Source organism: Zootoca vivipara, chromosome 4, assembly GCF_965207765.1.
Source record: "Zootoca vivipara chromosome 4, rZooViv2.hap1.1, whole genome shotgun sequence".
Classification (NCBI taxonomy): Eukaryota; Metazoa; Chordata; class Lepidosauria; order Squamata; family Lacertidae; genus Zootoca; species Zootoca vivipara.
The window spans coordinates 73,404,008-73,419,634 of record NC_142587.1 but is presented as its reverse complement, the minus strand read 5'-3'; the positions used below and the strand labels follow the sequence as shown (position 1 = coordinate 73,419,634).

Here is a 15,627-nt window from a genome sequence, read left to right as displayed (position 1 = left end):
CAAGCAGAGGTTTTGGACCATCCACACCCTTCAGCACAGTGAAAGGCAAACCCTTGAATCAGCAGAGCCATGCCCCCCACAGCATGGGATAACTGTTTTACAGGCTAATCACAGAAAGAGAGGGTCAAAGGTCTTAGTATTTTACAGGCCTAATTTGAAAAAGATAGGCACAGCATAAAAGAGCTTCAGACTAGGGGGTGTATTCTGAATTCATATAATCTGTGGACATTGCCTTTGCAACAGTCGCATCATCTTGCCCTTGCACAGGAAGACAACCTCAGGTTATACATATCACCTAAATGTGGCGTTGACTGGTGGCTGGGGAGAATTCTAAGTTCTGAAAACCTTTCCAACATGGAAAGATGATCTCCATTTGCTCAGCTTAAGAAAGAAAGCCCTACATCATATATCTTCTCTAGAAACAGCTCGAAATCATGACTGTGGGTGTGGTTATGGACAGATGTGCTGGCATAGCCATGTTTCCAAGGTGTTTCTTGGGAAGGGCTTTATTTCCCTTATGAAATATGCTTTTAAAACTCTTATGTCAGATTGTAACTCAATACAATTCAATACAAATTCAAAGAACCACCAACACCCCTTTCGTTCTGAAATGTTGCTATGAATGCTGGTGGGAAAGGATGACATCTTCCACTAACCATCGTGGTTCCCTTTTACTTTATGGAAGAACTGCTTTCAATTAAACCTCTTGGGAAGCTCATCTATGCAATGGGGGATGGGTTACATTAAGTGATTTATGAAAAATCCATTTCTATAATAACCAAGGAGTTCAGAAATTGGAGGGGAGGGGGAGGGAAAGAAGAGGAAGAGAACTGAGACTGAATATTTCCATGCAGATGCTTGATTTATAAGAAATCTTCAAAGACAATAGTCATGGATGGAACATAAGATCCCCATAAGCCTCTAGCCACAAAAAAAAACCTCTCAAGCTAAAATTAAAAGTTTTGAGAAGCCACATGTCATGTCTCTCTGCAAGATAAGCTCAAGCCATGATCTACAGCCAGTGCCAAGTGATATAGTTCTGTGGGCTTTATTTCATGATATTGCTGTAGCTCATTATATGGGGGGGGGGGAATCAGCTGCAGATGCTTGAGTTTCCCTCCCACAAAGAAGGAAGATGGCTTCACCTCCTCCCTGCCTCAGTATTTAAAGGTACATATCACCCCTTGCAAGTTTGCAACCTCTGCATTATGCAGCATAAGTGAGGTTGTTGCTGTTTTTTTTTATATAAAAAAAATGAGACGGATGATACCCTGAAGCAATAAAACCTCCTCTCTGGTGCTTACTCCTCTTTTTCTTTCCATCTTCCCCTGTACCTTTCCGCCTTCCTGGTGTTTTAAAAGGCACTACACTATCCAACACTAATTGCTGAAACAGTTGTCTAACCTTTGATTTCTCTACAGTTGCATTAAACAGTGTCCAGATAGCTAGACAGATCCTAGCTTGTCCATGCTACTCCTGTGGAAGAGGGAAGAAATGCAGTCTCTCCCTTCTTCTTCCACCTCCTCCTTGTACCCCTCCCCTTCCTTTGATTTCATGGGTGTGGCAGGGTTCAAACCTCTCTTTCTCTCAAACACAAGTGTTATTGCATCAGGGAAGCAATGAATAAGGCAAGGATCATCTCACCTACAAGTGGGAAATGCTAGCTCTCATTTAATCACCCATTCCATCCATTACTGAGCACTTTACTCACATAGTATTTGTCTGTTCCAATATATAGTAGAAAAGAGGAGAAGCACAGCCATTGGTTAATGGAACATATAGAAGGCACGTTTCCAAGCACAGAGTACAACATAAACTCTAGGTTTGGGTATATTTTGAAGATAAAATCTTAATCTCCAATTATTCTTCTGCATCACCTTTCAGCATTTTAATGATGGTGGGGTTTTTTAAAGGCATACAGCTGCCAAGGTGCTAAAAATCTAGTTAGTGCCTCTGCAAGGCCAGTTAGGTATAATGTTTCATTCTGTGCATTCCAATTACAGGGACAAACAAACTATAGGCATAGATTTTGAAGGGAGGAGGCTAAAATTTGATTTATGTCCTTCTACATCTATCCTTCTAGAATACCACACACACATTCAAATACACATGATCAATATAGATGCATGGAAACAGATATGTACTTCAGAGTCCACCCACACCCAACTCCCAGCCCCCAAAAAAGGATTCTGCTATTTGTCCTTTTGCAAGCAAAAAAAAATACAGGAAGGGATTCCCCAGGAAGCAAATAAACCTCCCTTAAATTTGGAAACACCCACTTCAGATCACGGTCGTCTGTTATCTGGCTTTCCTTTTCTGAATAGTTGAAAGAAAGACCAGGACGGGGGTCAAGCATGGGAAGAGAGTGGTTCCTTCATTTTCTCCAGGTTTGGTTTCAAGGTATAGGTTTGAACTTCTATGTGTTTTATGAGCATGATCTGTGTGTGCGCGCATGCGGTATAACTCTCAGGGTAGAACAGAGATGCATGTGTGGGTGTGTCTGAATAGAGGTTTGCACCTGTGTGCAGTTATGTCTATGTGTGTATGAATGAGTGGGTATGTGCATGGGTGTGTCTCTTTGTGTCTGCAAAAGTATGTGCACTGAATTGTATATTGATAGGTATATTTAGATGTGTGAGAAAATGCTGGGTGTATGGTTGCATCCATGGAAATGCACTCAGAGGGGTGTGTAAAGGGGTGTGGCTGGTGTCTGAGAGAGTGTCTTTTTCTTTTCTTTTCTTTTTAATCCAGCACAGATTTATGAATGTACATGAAAACTAGGAAACATAAAAACCCACCCACATACATAGAAAAAAGTATAAGAGCATAACCATGAGGTGGGTAGGATATTAGCCATGTGCTCTCCTTTGAAAAGATGGTGACTGTTCCTCTCACAAGCCTATCACTCCCAAAACCTTCAGAGGCTGCTGCAACCTTATTTTAAAATGTGTTGAGCCTCTCCACTCACTGCTGTGTCATTTTTTGCCTTCCTCCGGCTGCCTTTTCATCCCACATATGGCTACTGAATATGCTCTGCTGGCTGACTGCAACATGTTCTATGTCCACTCTGCTTCAGGATTTAGTGAATGTACCACCAACTGGAGTGTGTCTAAAACACACACAGAGACACACACACATTTGGAAATAGATGCTATTGCAAGTGGAGGTTCCCATTCACCAACCCCACCCTAGAGATCTTCCAGACCACCTTTATAACATATATGTTGGCTCAGAAAGGCATGCTGCTTTTCAAAATCCACATACTTCAGTAGTCACAAATAACCATTTCAGTCACCGCAGTTCCCACCCACCCAACACCCTAGATGTTTCATTATGGAACAAGCTGATATACTGGAAGGAAGCTGCCAGATGCAAGTTTTTTTTCCAAACCTACTGAGATTTCTCTTTTAAAACCTATACATATACAAAATCCTTTTTCCAGACATCAAAGACACCAAAATCCTGGTCCAGTTTGAATTAATCAGAAGTTAGACCACATGATGAATAAAATAAATTGCCCTTCACAAAGAAGGATTTGGAGCAGACTGACCAATGACCAGCAGTGGAGTTTAAAAGGTGGGAGGGGGGCAGAAGGCTGTCTGAGGGCGTCTTTACCATTTTTTCATTAATTGCTGGAAACGAGATGCCTTCTCAGCCTTTCCACAAAACCCCACTTGCCCCCCCCAAAAAAAACCTTGTGTGCCAACAAGAAATTAACCAGTTTCCACCTAGTTCACATACTATTCCACCTTCCCCATCCCACCTTAGCTGAGAGCTAACAGAGGCGTGGTCCTCCGTCTCTTTTACCAGCTGGTGCACAGCCGTCCAAGTGTCCCCGGTATGAAAGAGATTGCAGAGGGAACCCCAGCCCACACCCCTAGTCTCTCCTAGCAGCTCATTTGTTTCCCCCACCCCTAAGAAAAATTTTTAAAGGCAATGGGAGGAATGGTAGAGCTATTCTTCTTCAAGTTGCTTACAGAAAAGGAGAAGGAAAACCTACACCCATCTTCCAAGCTCCATTTAATCTCCATCAGAACAATCACAGACAGAAAGCATCCCTGTATCTCTAAGCTAAGATTCACACGGTATTTCGGGAGGGGGGGGGGTGTATGAAAGGGAATTGCCTCAACGCTCCCCCTCTCCATTTTTCTCTCTCCTTCCTCCCATCCATATCCACACACCCTCAAAATATCCGAAATAGGCAATCCTACGCCACGTATCTTCCCACGACCCCCCCTCCCCCAGGTGTGTCTAACAAGGATATCCCCCTTATTGCTCCCCAGTTCTGATCATTAGGCAGCCTTTCCCACCCACCCGCCAACTCCACGGGAGGCAGAGAAAGAGAGAAGAGAGAAAACACCCCTCCGTTGCATACATGGAAGGGGTGTGATCTGAGCCTTCCGTGGGAAGATGCTAAAGAATTGCAAAGGAAGCAGTTTCCCATATTTAAAAAGAAAGAATCTTTCTTTCTCTCCTGCACGCGGATCCAACGCACATAGAGAGACATTAAGCCCACAAGTCTTAGGAATTTCTCGGCGGAAAAGAGGTATAAAATCTTCATCTCTACCTGTTTTGTTCTTCTCATACAGCACAGCATGATTGTATTGTCCCCTTTCTTCCTTGTTGTTCCTTCCTTCTCCTCTCTCCTTTTTCCTCCTCTCTCTCTCTCTCTCTCTTATCTCTCCCCCCACCCTCTCCACTCCCTCCCCTCCCTCTTTCTCTCTCCTCGCACACACGCACACCCTCACTCTCTCAAACACGCCAGGGCAGTTAGCAGCAACTGTAAGGTCCACAGCTATTGCTCATCACACATGCTCTCTCGCTCGCTCGCTCGCTCGCTCCCTCCCTCCCTCTTTCCCAGAATTGTTCACTGGCGGCTCTCAGTGACTAGTCACTTTCCCCACCCCCAGCCCCCTACCACCACCACCAACACCACCACTATCAAGGCAGCCACCCCCTCGCAAGTCCTCTGCCAGCCTCATGAATATTTAAACCTATCCAATCTGGACCCAATTACCCGGCGACTTTCCCACTGTACAAAAATTGCGGGGTGGGGGCTGGAGAGAGAGAACATTGCAGACTGCTCAGGGGGTGTGGCAACGTATGGTTGTCAAAAGGCAGATGTGTTTCGTAGTGGGTCATTTAAAAAACTGCAGAACTCATTCACACCGTAGTGGTTAGAGAAAGGAGCAAGCAGGGGGACGCAGAGGTGTGTCTGTGTAAAAGAAAAGTAGTAAGTCAAGGGCTATTGCATGCAGTGTGCTACCAGCATAACGTGATGTGGCATAGTATAGGCTGGAAGACAGCCCTGAGGGTGGGCTGCACCCTTCAGCCACATGCACATATAACAAAAGTACAGGCAGATTTCACAAACACGTTGGCAACCGGGAAGCGACATGCAATTGCACAAACGGCAGAATCACTTATCTTTAAGATGGGTAGAATCCTGTTATGTGCTTACCCGAGGGGTCACTTGCAGGGATTCAGGCACATCTTGACATATTCAGGTTGCACTGTGACAGTGCAGCATAGTGGTTAGAGCAGACATCCCCAAACTTTGGCCCTCCAGATGTTTTGGACTACAAATCCCATCTTCCCCAACCACTGATCCTGTTAGCTAGGGATCATGGGAGTTGTAGGCCAAAACATCTGGAGGGCCGCAGTTTGGGGATGCCTGGGTTAGAGGATTGGGATTAGGTAACCGGGCAACCGGGGTTCAGATCCTTACTTCAGCCATGAAATTCACTTGGGTTACTTTGGGCCATTCACAGTCTCTCAGCCAAATCTACCTCACAGGGGTGTTTTGAGGATAAAATGAAGAGGAAGAGAAGCATTTACACCACCTTGAACTCCTTGGAGGAAAGCGGAATGGAAATGTGAGCTCACTTCCCCCAAATGGGGACTTTTTGTGAGAAGGAAAGTGATGGCAAAATGGGCTAAGCTTTGCTTCGATGCCTCGTTGTGTAGCCTCCCTGCAAACAAGTCCATCACCTGGAAGCATCTTCAATGGGACTTCCTTCTGAGTTGACATGCACTCTAAGACTATAAAGTGGGGGTGGGGAATCTGTGGCTCTTCAGAAGATAAAGAGCTCTGCACATTGAACCCAGCCTAGTAGCTAATTGGCAGCCAATGTAATTCTTTCAGCATCATATGATGGCGATATTCCGCCCTAGTGAGCAGCCAAGCCACCACATTTTGCACTAGCTGCAGCTTCCAGGGCAGCCTCAAAGGCAGCTTCACATAGAGCGCATATATGTATAGGCATGCATGAAAACATTCACATATGCATCATGAATATATTATCATTGGAACGTCCAGAAAAATAATCACAGCACACATTTACATGTGCCTTCTGAGAATCTGAGGCAGGATGACTAACTGCCAAATGTGGAAATTCATGGATCTGAGCCATTTCAGAGTTACTGAAATGAAAACTCAAATAAAATCAATCTCTTCCCCCCCCCCAGTTGACATATTTCTTGAACTTTCCTGTTCATCAGGATCTGTCACTGAGATCTTCCCACACAGCCACATGTTTATTATTTTTAACTCTCATGGTCTTTGTTCCAAAGTTGAAACTCAATTAACCAGCCTACCTGTAACCCGATGAAGGGTTATGTACATGAAATGCTCTTGAAATCAATGGACAAGACAACCTTAACAATGTCTTAAGAGTGTGGCCTCTTTAATGGTGCTTTAGTAGGAGGAGGGTGAATCTAGAATTAGACTGGATCTAACAACCATAACCCCCTAACAAAATCAGGAATGGGCAAACAGCCCTCACTTCACCTAAAAAACGAATCTGCGTCTTTTTCAATCTTTTCAAGCAGTGATTGCAAAACCCAGATGGTAGAACTGTCTCCCATCCTGCCAGTTCTCTCCCCACCCCTGCACCCTTGCCAGTTCTCTCCCTGCCCCCGCCAGCAAAAAAGAACATTTTTGGAAATTAAGGAGTAAGAGGCAACAGAAAGGAGCCCCATCACGCTGCCTCAGGCAGGTGACTGGCCTGCCAAGCTCCAGAAGTTGATATAACACTCCTGGGCATGTTCAGAAGTGTCATTTACCACTCTTGGATAGAGCAACTGGCCAGACTCCCTCCTGCCATTGTTTACCCCAGGGTGCAGAACCTCAGTCCCAGGATCCAAATGGAGCTCGCAAGGCCTCTCCATCTGGTCCCTGGGGCTCTTTCCAGGCCAGGCCAGGCCCAGGCCTAGGCCATAAGGGCAGGCCATAAGAGCAGAAGAAGAAGCTGGAGTTTGAGGGCAATTCATTCTAGAAGAAGCTGCTAGATCAGGCCAATGGCTTATCTGGTCCAGCATCCTGACTTTGCAGTGGCCAACCAGATGCCTATGGGAAGACTACAAGCATGACCCGAGCACAAGAGCACTCTCTCCTTCTGTGGTATTCATAAGCATTACCTCCTCCAGCCGAGGAGACAGAGCACAGCAATTGTTGTGAGTCCGTCAACCATTCCTTATAAGGCTTGCTTTCCACAACACTATATCACCTTGGTTGCCCTCCTCTGCACATATTCCAGCTTGTCAATACCCTTCCTAACCTGTGGTGCCCAGAATTGGACACAGTACTCCAGATGGAGTCTGACCAAGGCAGTATCTTCTGAAATCATCTTTGATCAGCATACGGGTGACTCCGCATTTATGCAAGGGTTCCATTCCAGAGCGCAGCCTGCATATGCAAAAATCACATATAATGTGGAACACCCTAGAGAGTCCTAGTGGCTCATGAGGAGACCTACCCCAAAGCCCAAAGAGGACCTCTGGGGAGGGTCTCCTTGTGAGCCAGAGGGGCAGCGGGGCTTTGTGGAGCTGCTCAGCATCACTGCCTAACAACTGGCATGTGGGGTAGTACAGCAGCAGCAGCTTCCCAGTGTGTCAGCTGAAGAAGCCTTGCTGGCCCTCCAGCTCACATGGAGACCCACCCAGGAGCCCAAAGAGGACATCCTCTTCGGGCTCTGGGGACAGTCTCCTCATGAGCCAGAGCCTTATTGAGGCTGCTCAGCTGAGGCATGGGGAGGCTTTCCTGTCCATCAGCTGAGCGGCTTAACAAAGCCTGCCCCCTCCTCTCCAGCTTGCATGAGCCAGAGTAGCTTGGGGGGTGCTCAGCTGAGTCGAAGGAAGGCTTCTTCCTTGTGCCTCAGCTCTTCCCATCAAGGAAACAACCCTGTCTCTCAGGCTCGCATGCACACAAGCCAGAGGGACAGGATGGCTTCCAGAGCTGATGTGTGGGGAAGCACCTGCGGCTGCTGCTCTACCCTGCACATCAGCTGTTTGGTGGAAAGCCTCAGCAAAGTCCTGCTGTTCCTCTGGCTCGCAAGGAAGTCCTCCCCAGAGCCTGAAAAGGATGTCCTTTTCAGGCTCTGGGAAGGGTCTCATTGCAAGCCACAGGATTCTCCAGGGTACTCTCCATTTCTGGGATCCCCTTCCAGGATCCTGGCACCATGCATGTGTGCGGTCATGCACAAATAGGAGAGTTGCCTGTACTTAAAATGTTCAGACACCTGAACTTTTATTCGAATCGTGTATTCAATTTTAATTTGGGGGAGGAGAGGGAAGTGGAATAAATACTTGTTGTTTGATAGGCTTTGTCTTGTTTGATAGGCTTTGTCAAGCCACATACGTTCTCTTCATTTTTCAGTAGTAAAACATTTCTTTGAATCATTCCAGGGTTGCCTAGCTACATCTTATGAATCTTTACATTACATGGGTTTGCTTATCCTTCCTTCCCCTCCGCACACAAGTGCAATCTTCCCCAATGTTATGAAGCAAAGAGCCTCCATAACCCTGGTTGGCATAGGGCCTCTTCTCAAATCCGAAGGGATTGCTGGTATTGCCTTTCCCCTCTTCAGACTATACCTTCTGTCTCCCCAGACAATGATGCACAAAGGCTGAATAAGAAGCAATAAGACCATCAATATGTTTTATGGTTTGCCATGAAGCAAAGGTGGGGGACCTTTTTCAGCCCAAGCCCCCACCCCTTGGGCAACTTTCTAGGGGTCACATGCCAGTGGTGGGCATGACCAGAGACACAATTGGGTACAGCAAACACACAACTCTTATCTTTGTACTCTGAGCTACATTCAGCACCGCAAAAGTCAGAGGTTTCTACACACACATGCCTACCTCTCCATCCTCTAGCCAGGCAAGCAAGAGGCACCATAGCTATCCAAGGACACATTCCACCCCCATAGAAACACTCCAGGAGGCTGCAGGGCAAGAAGGGTGAGGGGTGTGGCCTTGGGAGAGGGGGGTGTGGATCAAGGGGACCTCTGAAGTCGGACAGAACACACTCTCTCTCTCTCTCTCTCTCTCTCTCTCTCTCTCTCATTGGGATTTCCTGGCCTTGAATTGGGCAATGAATAGTTACCATAGTCTCCAATTGTCCCCAAAATACTGGGGCAGCCACCAAACCCCTTAAGCCATCACGGCTTCTCACTCTGTTATGCAGAACCCCCAATTCCTATCTTTGTTGAGGTACGCTAACTGGAAATGGCATTGCGTTTGGGGAAGCTGTGGAGGGGAGTTGCCGGCCAAGCCACCTTCTCTTCCTCCACCAATGTCACCTCCTTTGCTGCCACTCCTGGGAGTCAGAGAAGGAGGGGTGTAGGGGAAAGGGTCTTGCACAGGGTCCAAGGGAGGGAGGTCAGCCAGCCAAATGGCTGGCCAGTAGAGTAGCAGCAGCAGTATCAGGAATAGGAGGAGGAGGAAGGGGGAGTGAGGCAATGGGGACGATGCCACCACCACCATCCCCGCCATGGGAAGCTGGGACTCTCTGGCCTGGTGGGCCCCCAGCCCCCCAGCCAGCCAGCCATGCTAAATAAAAACAAGAAGGATAAAGTGAGCTAAGTCAGGACTTGAAGAGAAGGCTGGAAGAGACCCTGGCCAAGAGAAATCCCTGGGGGTGGTGAGGTAGTTGCAAAGGCTGTAGCTGGTGGGGTAGAAGTGGGCCTGTCGGGGGCTGGAGTTTGAGGGCAATTCATTCTAGAATGAAAATATCCAGTTGCTTTAGCTAAAAAAATAACATAACATGATTTTAAAAGGTCTTTTGTATGGAGGCTGTCACTACACACACACACACACACACACACACACACAGAGAGAGAGAGAGAGAGAGAGAGAGAGAGAGAGAGAGAGAGAGAGAGAGAGAGAGAGAAGGGAATTCCAGCAATGACAGAATCACCTACATTCAAAATCAACCAGTAGCAGGAAGAAATATTAATTGAATGATACAACAAAGTGCAAAGCTGTTGTGTATCAGATCTGAAGATTTCAAAGTGAGCTGAATAGCCCTAGCTCAGTAGCAGGGGGACGTGCTTGGCATCCTGAAGATCACAAGTTACATTTTAAGCATCTCCAGTTAACAGTATATTTGGTAGAAGGAATGGAAGAAATCTTTGCCTGAGACTTTGAATACAGCCTATCTGGATCACAACACCCATCATCCTTGTTCCACTGGCCACACTGGCTGTGGACGATGAGAGCTGGATTCCAACATCTTGGAGGGCCACCTGTTTAAATCCCATTTGATATGCCTGAATAGGGCTTAAATATAATCTGTCCTCCACCTGCTCTCCTCTAGAAGTTTTGGACAGCATCTCCCATCAGGCCCAGCCAACATGTGCTAATTGGGATGGTGGCATCTGGAGAGCTTGAACTGGCCAATTCCTGAGCTTCTCCTTTCAGATATTTTGTTTGGCGATTGAATTAAAGTAGGTCAGAGGAAAAGCAAATGCTTGTGGCAGCATTAAAGTGGTGTGTGCGTTAATCACAAACTCTAATTCTGGCACAGGCCTCCTAGTTCTAATTATGGCATTTTCAGTGAAACATATCCTAGATTCTCAAAATCTTCAGTTAGCACAATTTAATATACTTATGGCTACATTGACATATAATGCGTACTTTTCAGAAGGGCCTGAATTTCAATGTTATACAGACCAGGGATGGCTAACCTGTGGCCTCCAGATACTGGTGGACAACAGCTCCCATCATCCATCTAGGGCTGATGGAAGATGTAGTCTGGCAACATACGGAGAGCCATAGGCACACACTAATCTGTATAAGAAGAGAAAAGGTATTGTGCCCATTCTGTTCCCACTCACTTATACCTCACTTGCAGAGTTTTATGTTCCAATCCTCCCCATCACAAGTCTAGTATGGCGCCTTTTATAGTCTGACCCAAAGCAGGTGGTAGAATCAAAGGTGGCTCACTGTGACTTCTTTGCAAAGCATTTTGAGAATAACATTCCTTGCAGCCTCCAGAACCTTAATTCCACTGTTACAGCAGATGGGTCTCACCAAACATCCAGAACACTGTTTAGTCCTGTTGTGTTGGATGAGTTTCATTAGTAAGCAGCATTGGTCACCCTGTATGATGACCTCTGCTGGGGTGGGAGGGTGTGTGTGTGTGTGTTCCTGTTAATTCTCCTTGATCTCGCAACAGCTTTCAGTATCATTGACCATGATATCTTCTGAAGCAACTGTCCAAAAGGGGGGGGGTACTTCTCTGCAGTGGTTGCAGCCCTACTTGGATGGTTGTATAAAACCCTGGTGATCTGCTGCCAATTTGTATGGACAATACTGAGCTAGATGGACCAATGGACCAATTCGGTATCATTCTATTGGGCAAGAGTTGTAGCTCAGTGGTACGAGCATCTGTTCTGAATGCAAAAGGTCCCAGGTGCAACCCCTGGCATTTCTAGGTAGAGCTGGGAATGCCCTGTACCTGATACCCTGGACATCCACTGCCGGTTAGCGTCAACAGTACTGTACTGAGTTACATGGACCAAAGGCCTGTCTCAGTATAAGGCAGCTTCCTATGTTCCATTGCTCAGCCAAAGGCTTCTGCCATTTCCTCTAAATGACTTCTAAGCTGCTCCTTCCTCAGTCTTCCACCCCCAGTAAAACCTTATCCTACTAAAAAGATAGTTAACTCTATGTCTCCTTCCCCCACTTCTCGTACTATAGCAGTAATATCTTTCTGCACAGGTCATTCTACAGGTGTTCCTTAAATGACAAGCAAGGGGGGAAGTGACTGTGAGGAAGTCAGTGAGGAGACAAAAAGAGCAGTTGGGGAAATATTTGCACAACATTTACTTGAAAGGGCAGATTCCTGAATCATTGGGGCTTTCCAATGCAAGGCATGCTTCATAAATATTAGATTGAAATTATCATCTTTCTAGAATCAGCTAGCCTAGTTGATGATGGGGTAAGTACAGTATATATAACACTGTCTTACTGCATAAGGATTTGCTGTGTACATCTGTTTTGTTCATACAGCATTGTTCATGGCTTAATCTTAATTTATGAGGTTTGCCTCTGGGCCATTTCTTCTACAGCCAAGCCTGTTTTGCCTTAACAGAAGAAATGAGGGGGGGGGTTTCCCCCTTCTCACTCACTGCTCTATTCCTATCCTGCCAGCACATTTATTTATTGATCTGCTTTTGTTCGTTAAGAAAATTCGTATCCTGCCTTTCCACTAAAAAAAAGCCAACCCTAAACCAAAATCACCCAAGACAGCCAACAACATCAAAAATCCAATAAAACAGCAATAATCAATTAAAACAATTAGAGAGACAGTGTTGCAGATAATGAAAGCCCCGTTCATACCCCACTTATGGAGGTAAGTGAGTTAGGGTTGCAGGTTAAATCATCACAGTCAGCAGGAAATATTTTTTTAAAAAAAAAACCACTTAAAAAAAAAGAATTTATGCATTTTTACAATGAAGGATGGACAACATGGGATGAAATGGGTTCATGGCACTGGATTTGCTGGTGCAAAAGACCACAACTCAGGCATGTTTTCAGTCATCTTCGCAGCAAAACTTCCACCACCTACATGCTGGCCATTGCCTGGCCTGTTTCACTGCATCTAGCTCACTGGTATGCCAGGGAATGTTCCTCATTACCAGAGAGGGCCCTCAGGAGTGATCATACCTATGGCCTTCTGCATCTCACTGCTCCATAGCCAGGCAAGGATTGGCAGGATTGACGGTTCTAGTTGCATTGTTAGGAAATCCCTCATTGGCTCTAAAGGGGGATTTCCAACCCAAAGTGAATTCCAAGCAAATTCAGAAATGAGGGATTCCCCCCCCCCCTGAGAATCAAAGTATATAATGAATTGGTTTAATTCCCTCCTGCATGCCTGGTGAGTTCCCAGGAACGATCACCCCTCCCCTCCCAAAAAAATAAATAAACACCAGACGCATTTTGCATTTGAAAAATTCTGCATTTAACATCCTGTCTAGTAAACAAGGTTGCAGGTTTCACAGTAATAAAGTCTTCCAATATCCCCCCCCCAGTCTTTTCTGACTTCAGCTCCAGGCAGCTTACCTGCTTGCACTCTGTTGCTGTAGTCAGACATCAAGGGAAATCAGGTGACTATAGCTGTGCACCGCTCTCCCTGCAGGCATGTAGACCTTTTCTTCCCAGGGAAAACTTGGTGAACAAGCTTGTGATACATCCACTTTCAAAGGACGGCTCACAGAATAAGTTTCTGGTTATTCTCCATAACAGTCTGTTGTTGTTTTTAAAAGAATGCTTCTATTTTACTCAGATTTTCCCCCCTCGATGTAGCAAAAATGTTGAGGATGCTGAGCCCCAGAACAATGTTCTACAAAAGTGATTACATTTTTTTAAAAGAAATATTCTCACGTTGCAGGTTTCAATTTGTCACAGTTAATCCTTTAATTGGCCTTTCTGCTGGAGGAGAATTTCATGGCTGGTATTAGCACCGAATAGCCAAAAATCTGAGTTAATTTTGCTGTGACTACTTTGTGCTCATTTGGCAAAACAAAAATCCTAGAAAATATCCTCTAAAACCTTCCTAAAGGGTTCTTCCAAGCTTTTTGATGTCAGCAAAAGCCAGTGGAGAGAAAAGGGACTCTGATTAACTAGGAAGCTTTCATTCATTCTATCTATGGCTGCAAATGACCACAATGTGCCATAGGAACTTTATGTTCCTCTTCAAGTGTAGCTCCCAGGAAGTTCAGATATTAAAATTGCCCTTTATCTATTATGTTTCAACCATAGATGAAGTGTGGAACTGGGATAAGCAATGTGTGAGAGAAACTCTGATGGCTGTCAGAGTAGAAGGTGTGCATAATATGCAGAGGAAAGGAGTACATAAGAACATGGGAAGAGCCTGCTGGATCAGGCCAGCAGTCCATGTAGCCCAGCATTTTGCTCTCAGTTGACAACCATATGTCTGTGAGGAACCTGCAAGCAGGATTCAAGCACAAGAGCACTCTGCCCTCCAGCAACAGGTATTTAAAAGCATTACTGACCCATCCCAGAAGCAACAACAGAGAACTGGAAGTTCTTTGTACGTGACTCTTTGGCTGATAAACTTTTGCCGTCTTCGATGGGCATCAAATGGTTGCATGTTTTGCCTGGAGTATAAATGGTGTACACAAGAAAACAGTCACATTACAGTGCTTTGTAGCAAAAACTACAAAGAGCCTTGTGGCACCATAATGACTAACAGATTTATTATGGGGAAAGCTTTCATGGACCACAGTCCACTTCATCAGATGCATGAAGTATAAAGTTTCAGCTCTTTGTTTAGCATTGCTTGGTGTGGGAAGGTGGAGGTATTATTGGCAGTGGTTTCTCCTTGATCATCAGAGTATATTGGAAACAAGAATTAAAGAAGCAGAATGTTATTTCAAATGAAAGAAATTCCTCTTTTTCAAACACTCTTTCACCCTTCAGATCAATTACAGAGCTTCTTCTTCCCTACCCTCTATCTCCTAACGCTTTCTGGTACATGAGCCACAATGTTATGAAGTCCCTTTTCTGGGCAACTTTCTCCATCTTACTCCCCTTCTCCCCAAACCAAACTGGTGTGTTGAGAATGAATATCCACAAAGATATTCTCATGTGGTGAAGGAATTGTATGATTAGCTGAGGATTCACAGTTAGCTCTCTGCTGCTGCTGTACGCAAGTGAGTTGAACAAAATTTTGCTGAAGCCCTTTTCAGAAGTTATGAGGTCCCAGGGTAAACCTATACAGAAGCGGAGAGCAGGATCATGGCCTTCTTCACCCCTGGTTGTTCACCAGACTATCTATACTGTCCTGGGTCAAGTATAAGCTCTGCATAGGTTGACTTAACCAAGCAGTTGTGTGAATGAGGCCACATTTCTATTGTTTCCACACGTAAGTATGACTGGATAGAGAACATATGTAGGCTCACATCTTTGTTTGTTTGTTTGTTTGTTTGTTTGTTTGTTTGTCTGTTTGTCTCCCACCAGGAGCACAGAGCAGCTAGCAATATAGTATCACATACATGGCAGTACACAATAGTAAAAGATCATTAAGAACATCACAATATAACCAAAAATGAAAGCAGAATACAAATGGCAGTAGGAGGGAAAACAAGAATATTAGAGTCAACAAAGAAAGCTGGTTGCATTCCATAGGCCTGGGCAGTGGCAAAGCTGCATGCTCCACTACCAGGGGCAGAGAGCAGCCGGGGGCATGCTTGGCGCCCCCCCCCCGAGGCATGATGCGCACCCCACAGGGCGTGGCACACATCCGGGGGGTGTAGCACGCCACCCGCAGGGGCATGGTGCGCATCCGGGGGCGTGGTATGCCGCCCACGAGGGTGTGGC

At 45.6% G+C, this 15,627-nt stretch overlaps 1 protein-coding gene across 1 annotated transcript in view; it reads right to left on the bottom strand.

The window, feature by feature from the left end:
• Positions 1 to 4,640, bottom strand: part of GAP43 (growth associated protein 43) — a 54,506-nt gene extending 49,866 nt beyond the window's left edge. Inside the window, exon 1 of the mRNA XM_035114577.3 lies at positions 4,568 to 4,640. Within this exon, the coding sequence (XP_034970468.1) occupies positions 4,568 to 4,597 (30 nt within the window). The 5' untranslated portion in view covers positions 4,598 to 4,640. The remainder of the gene's footprint in view (positions 1 to 4,567) is intronic.
• Between the last annotated feature and the right edge of the window lie 10,987 nt (positions 4,641 to 15,627).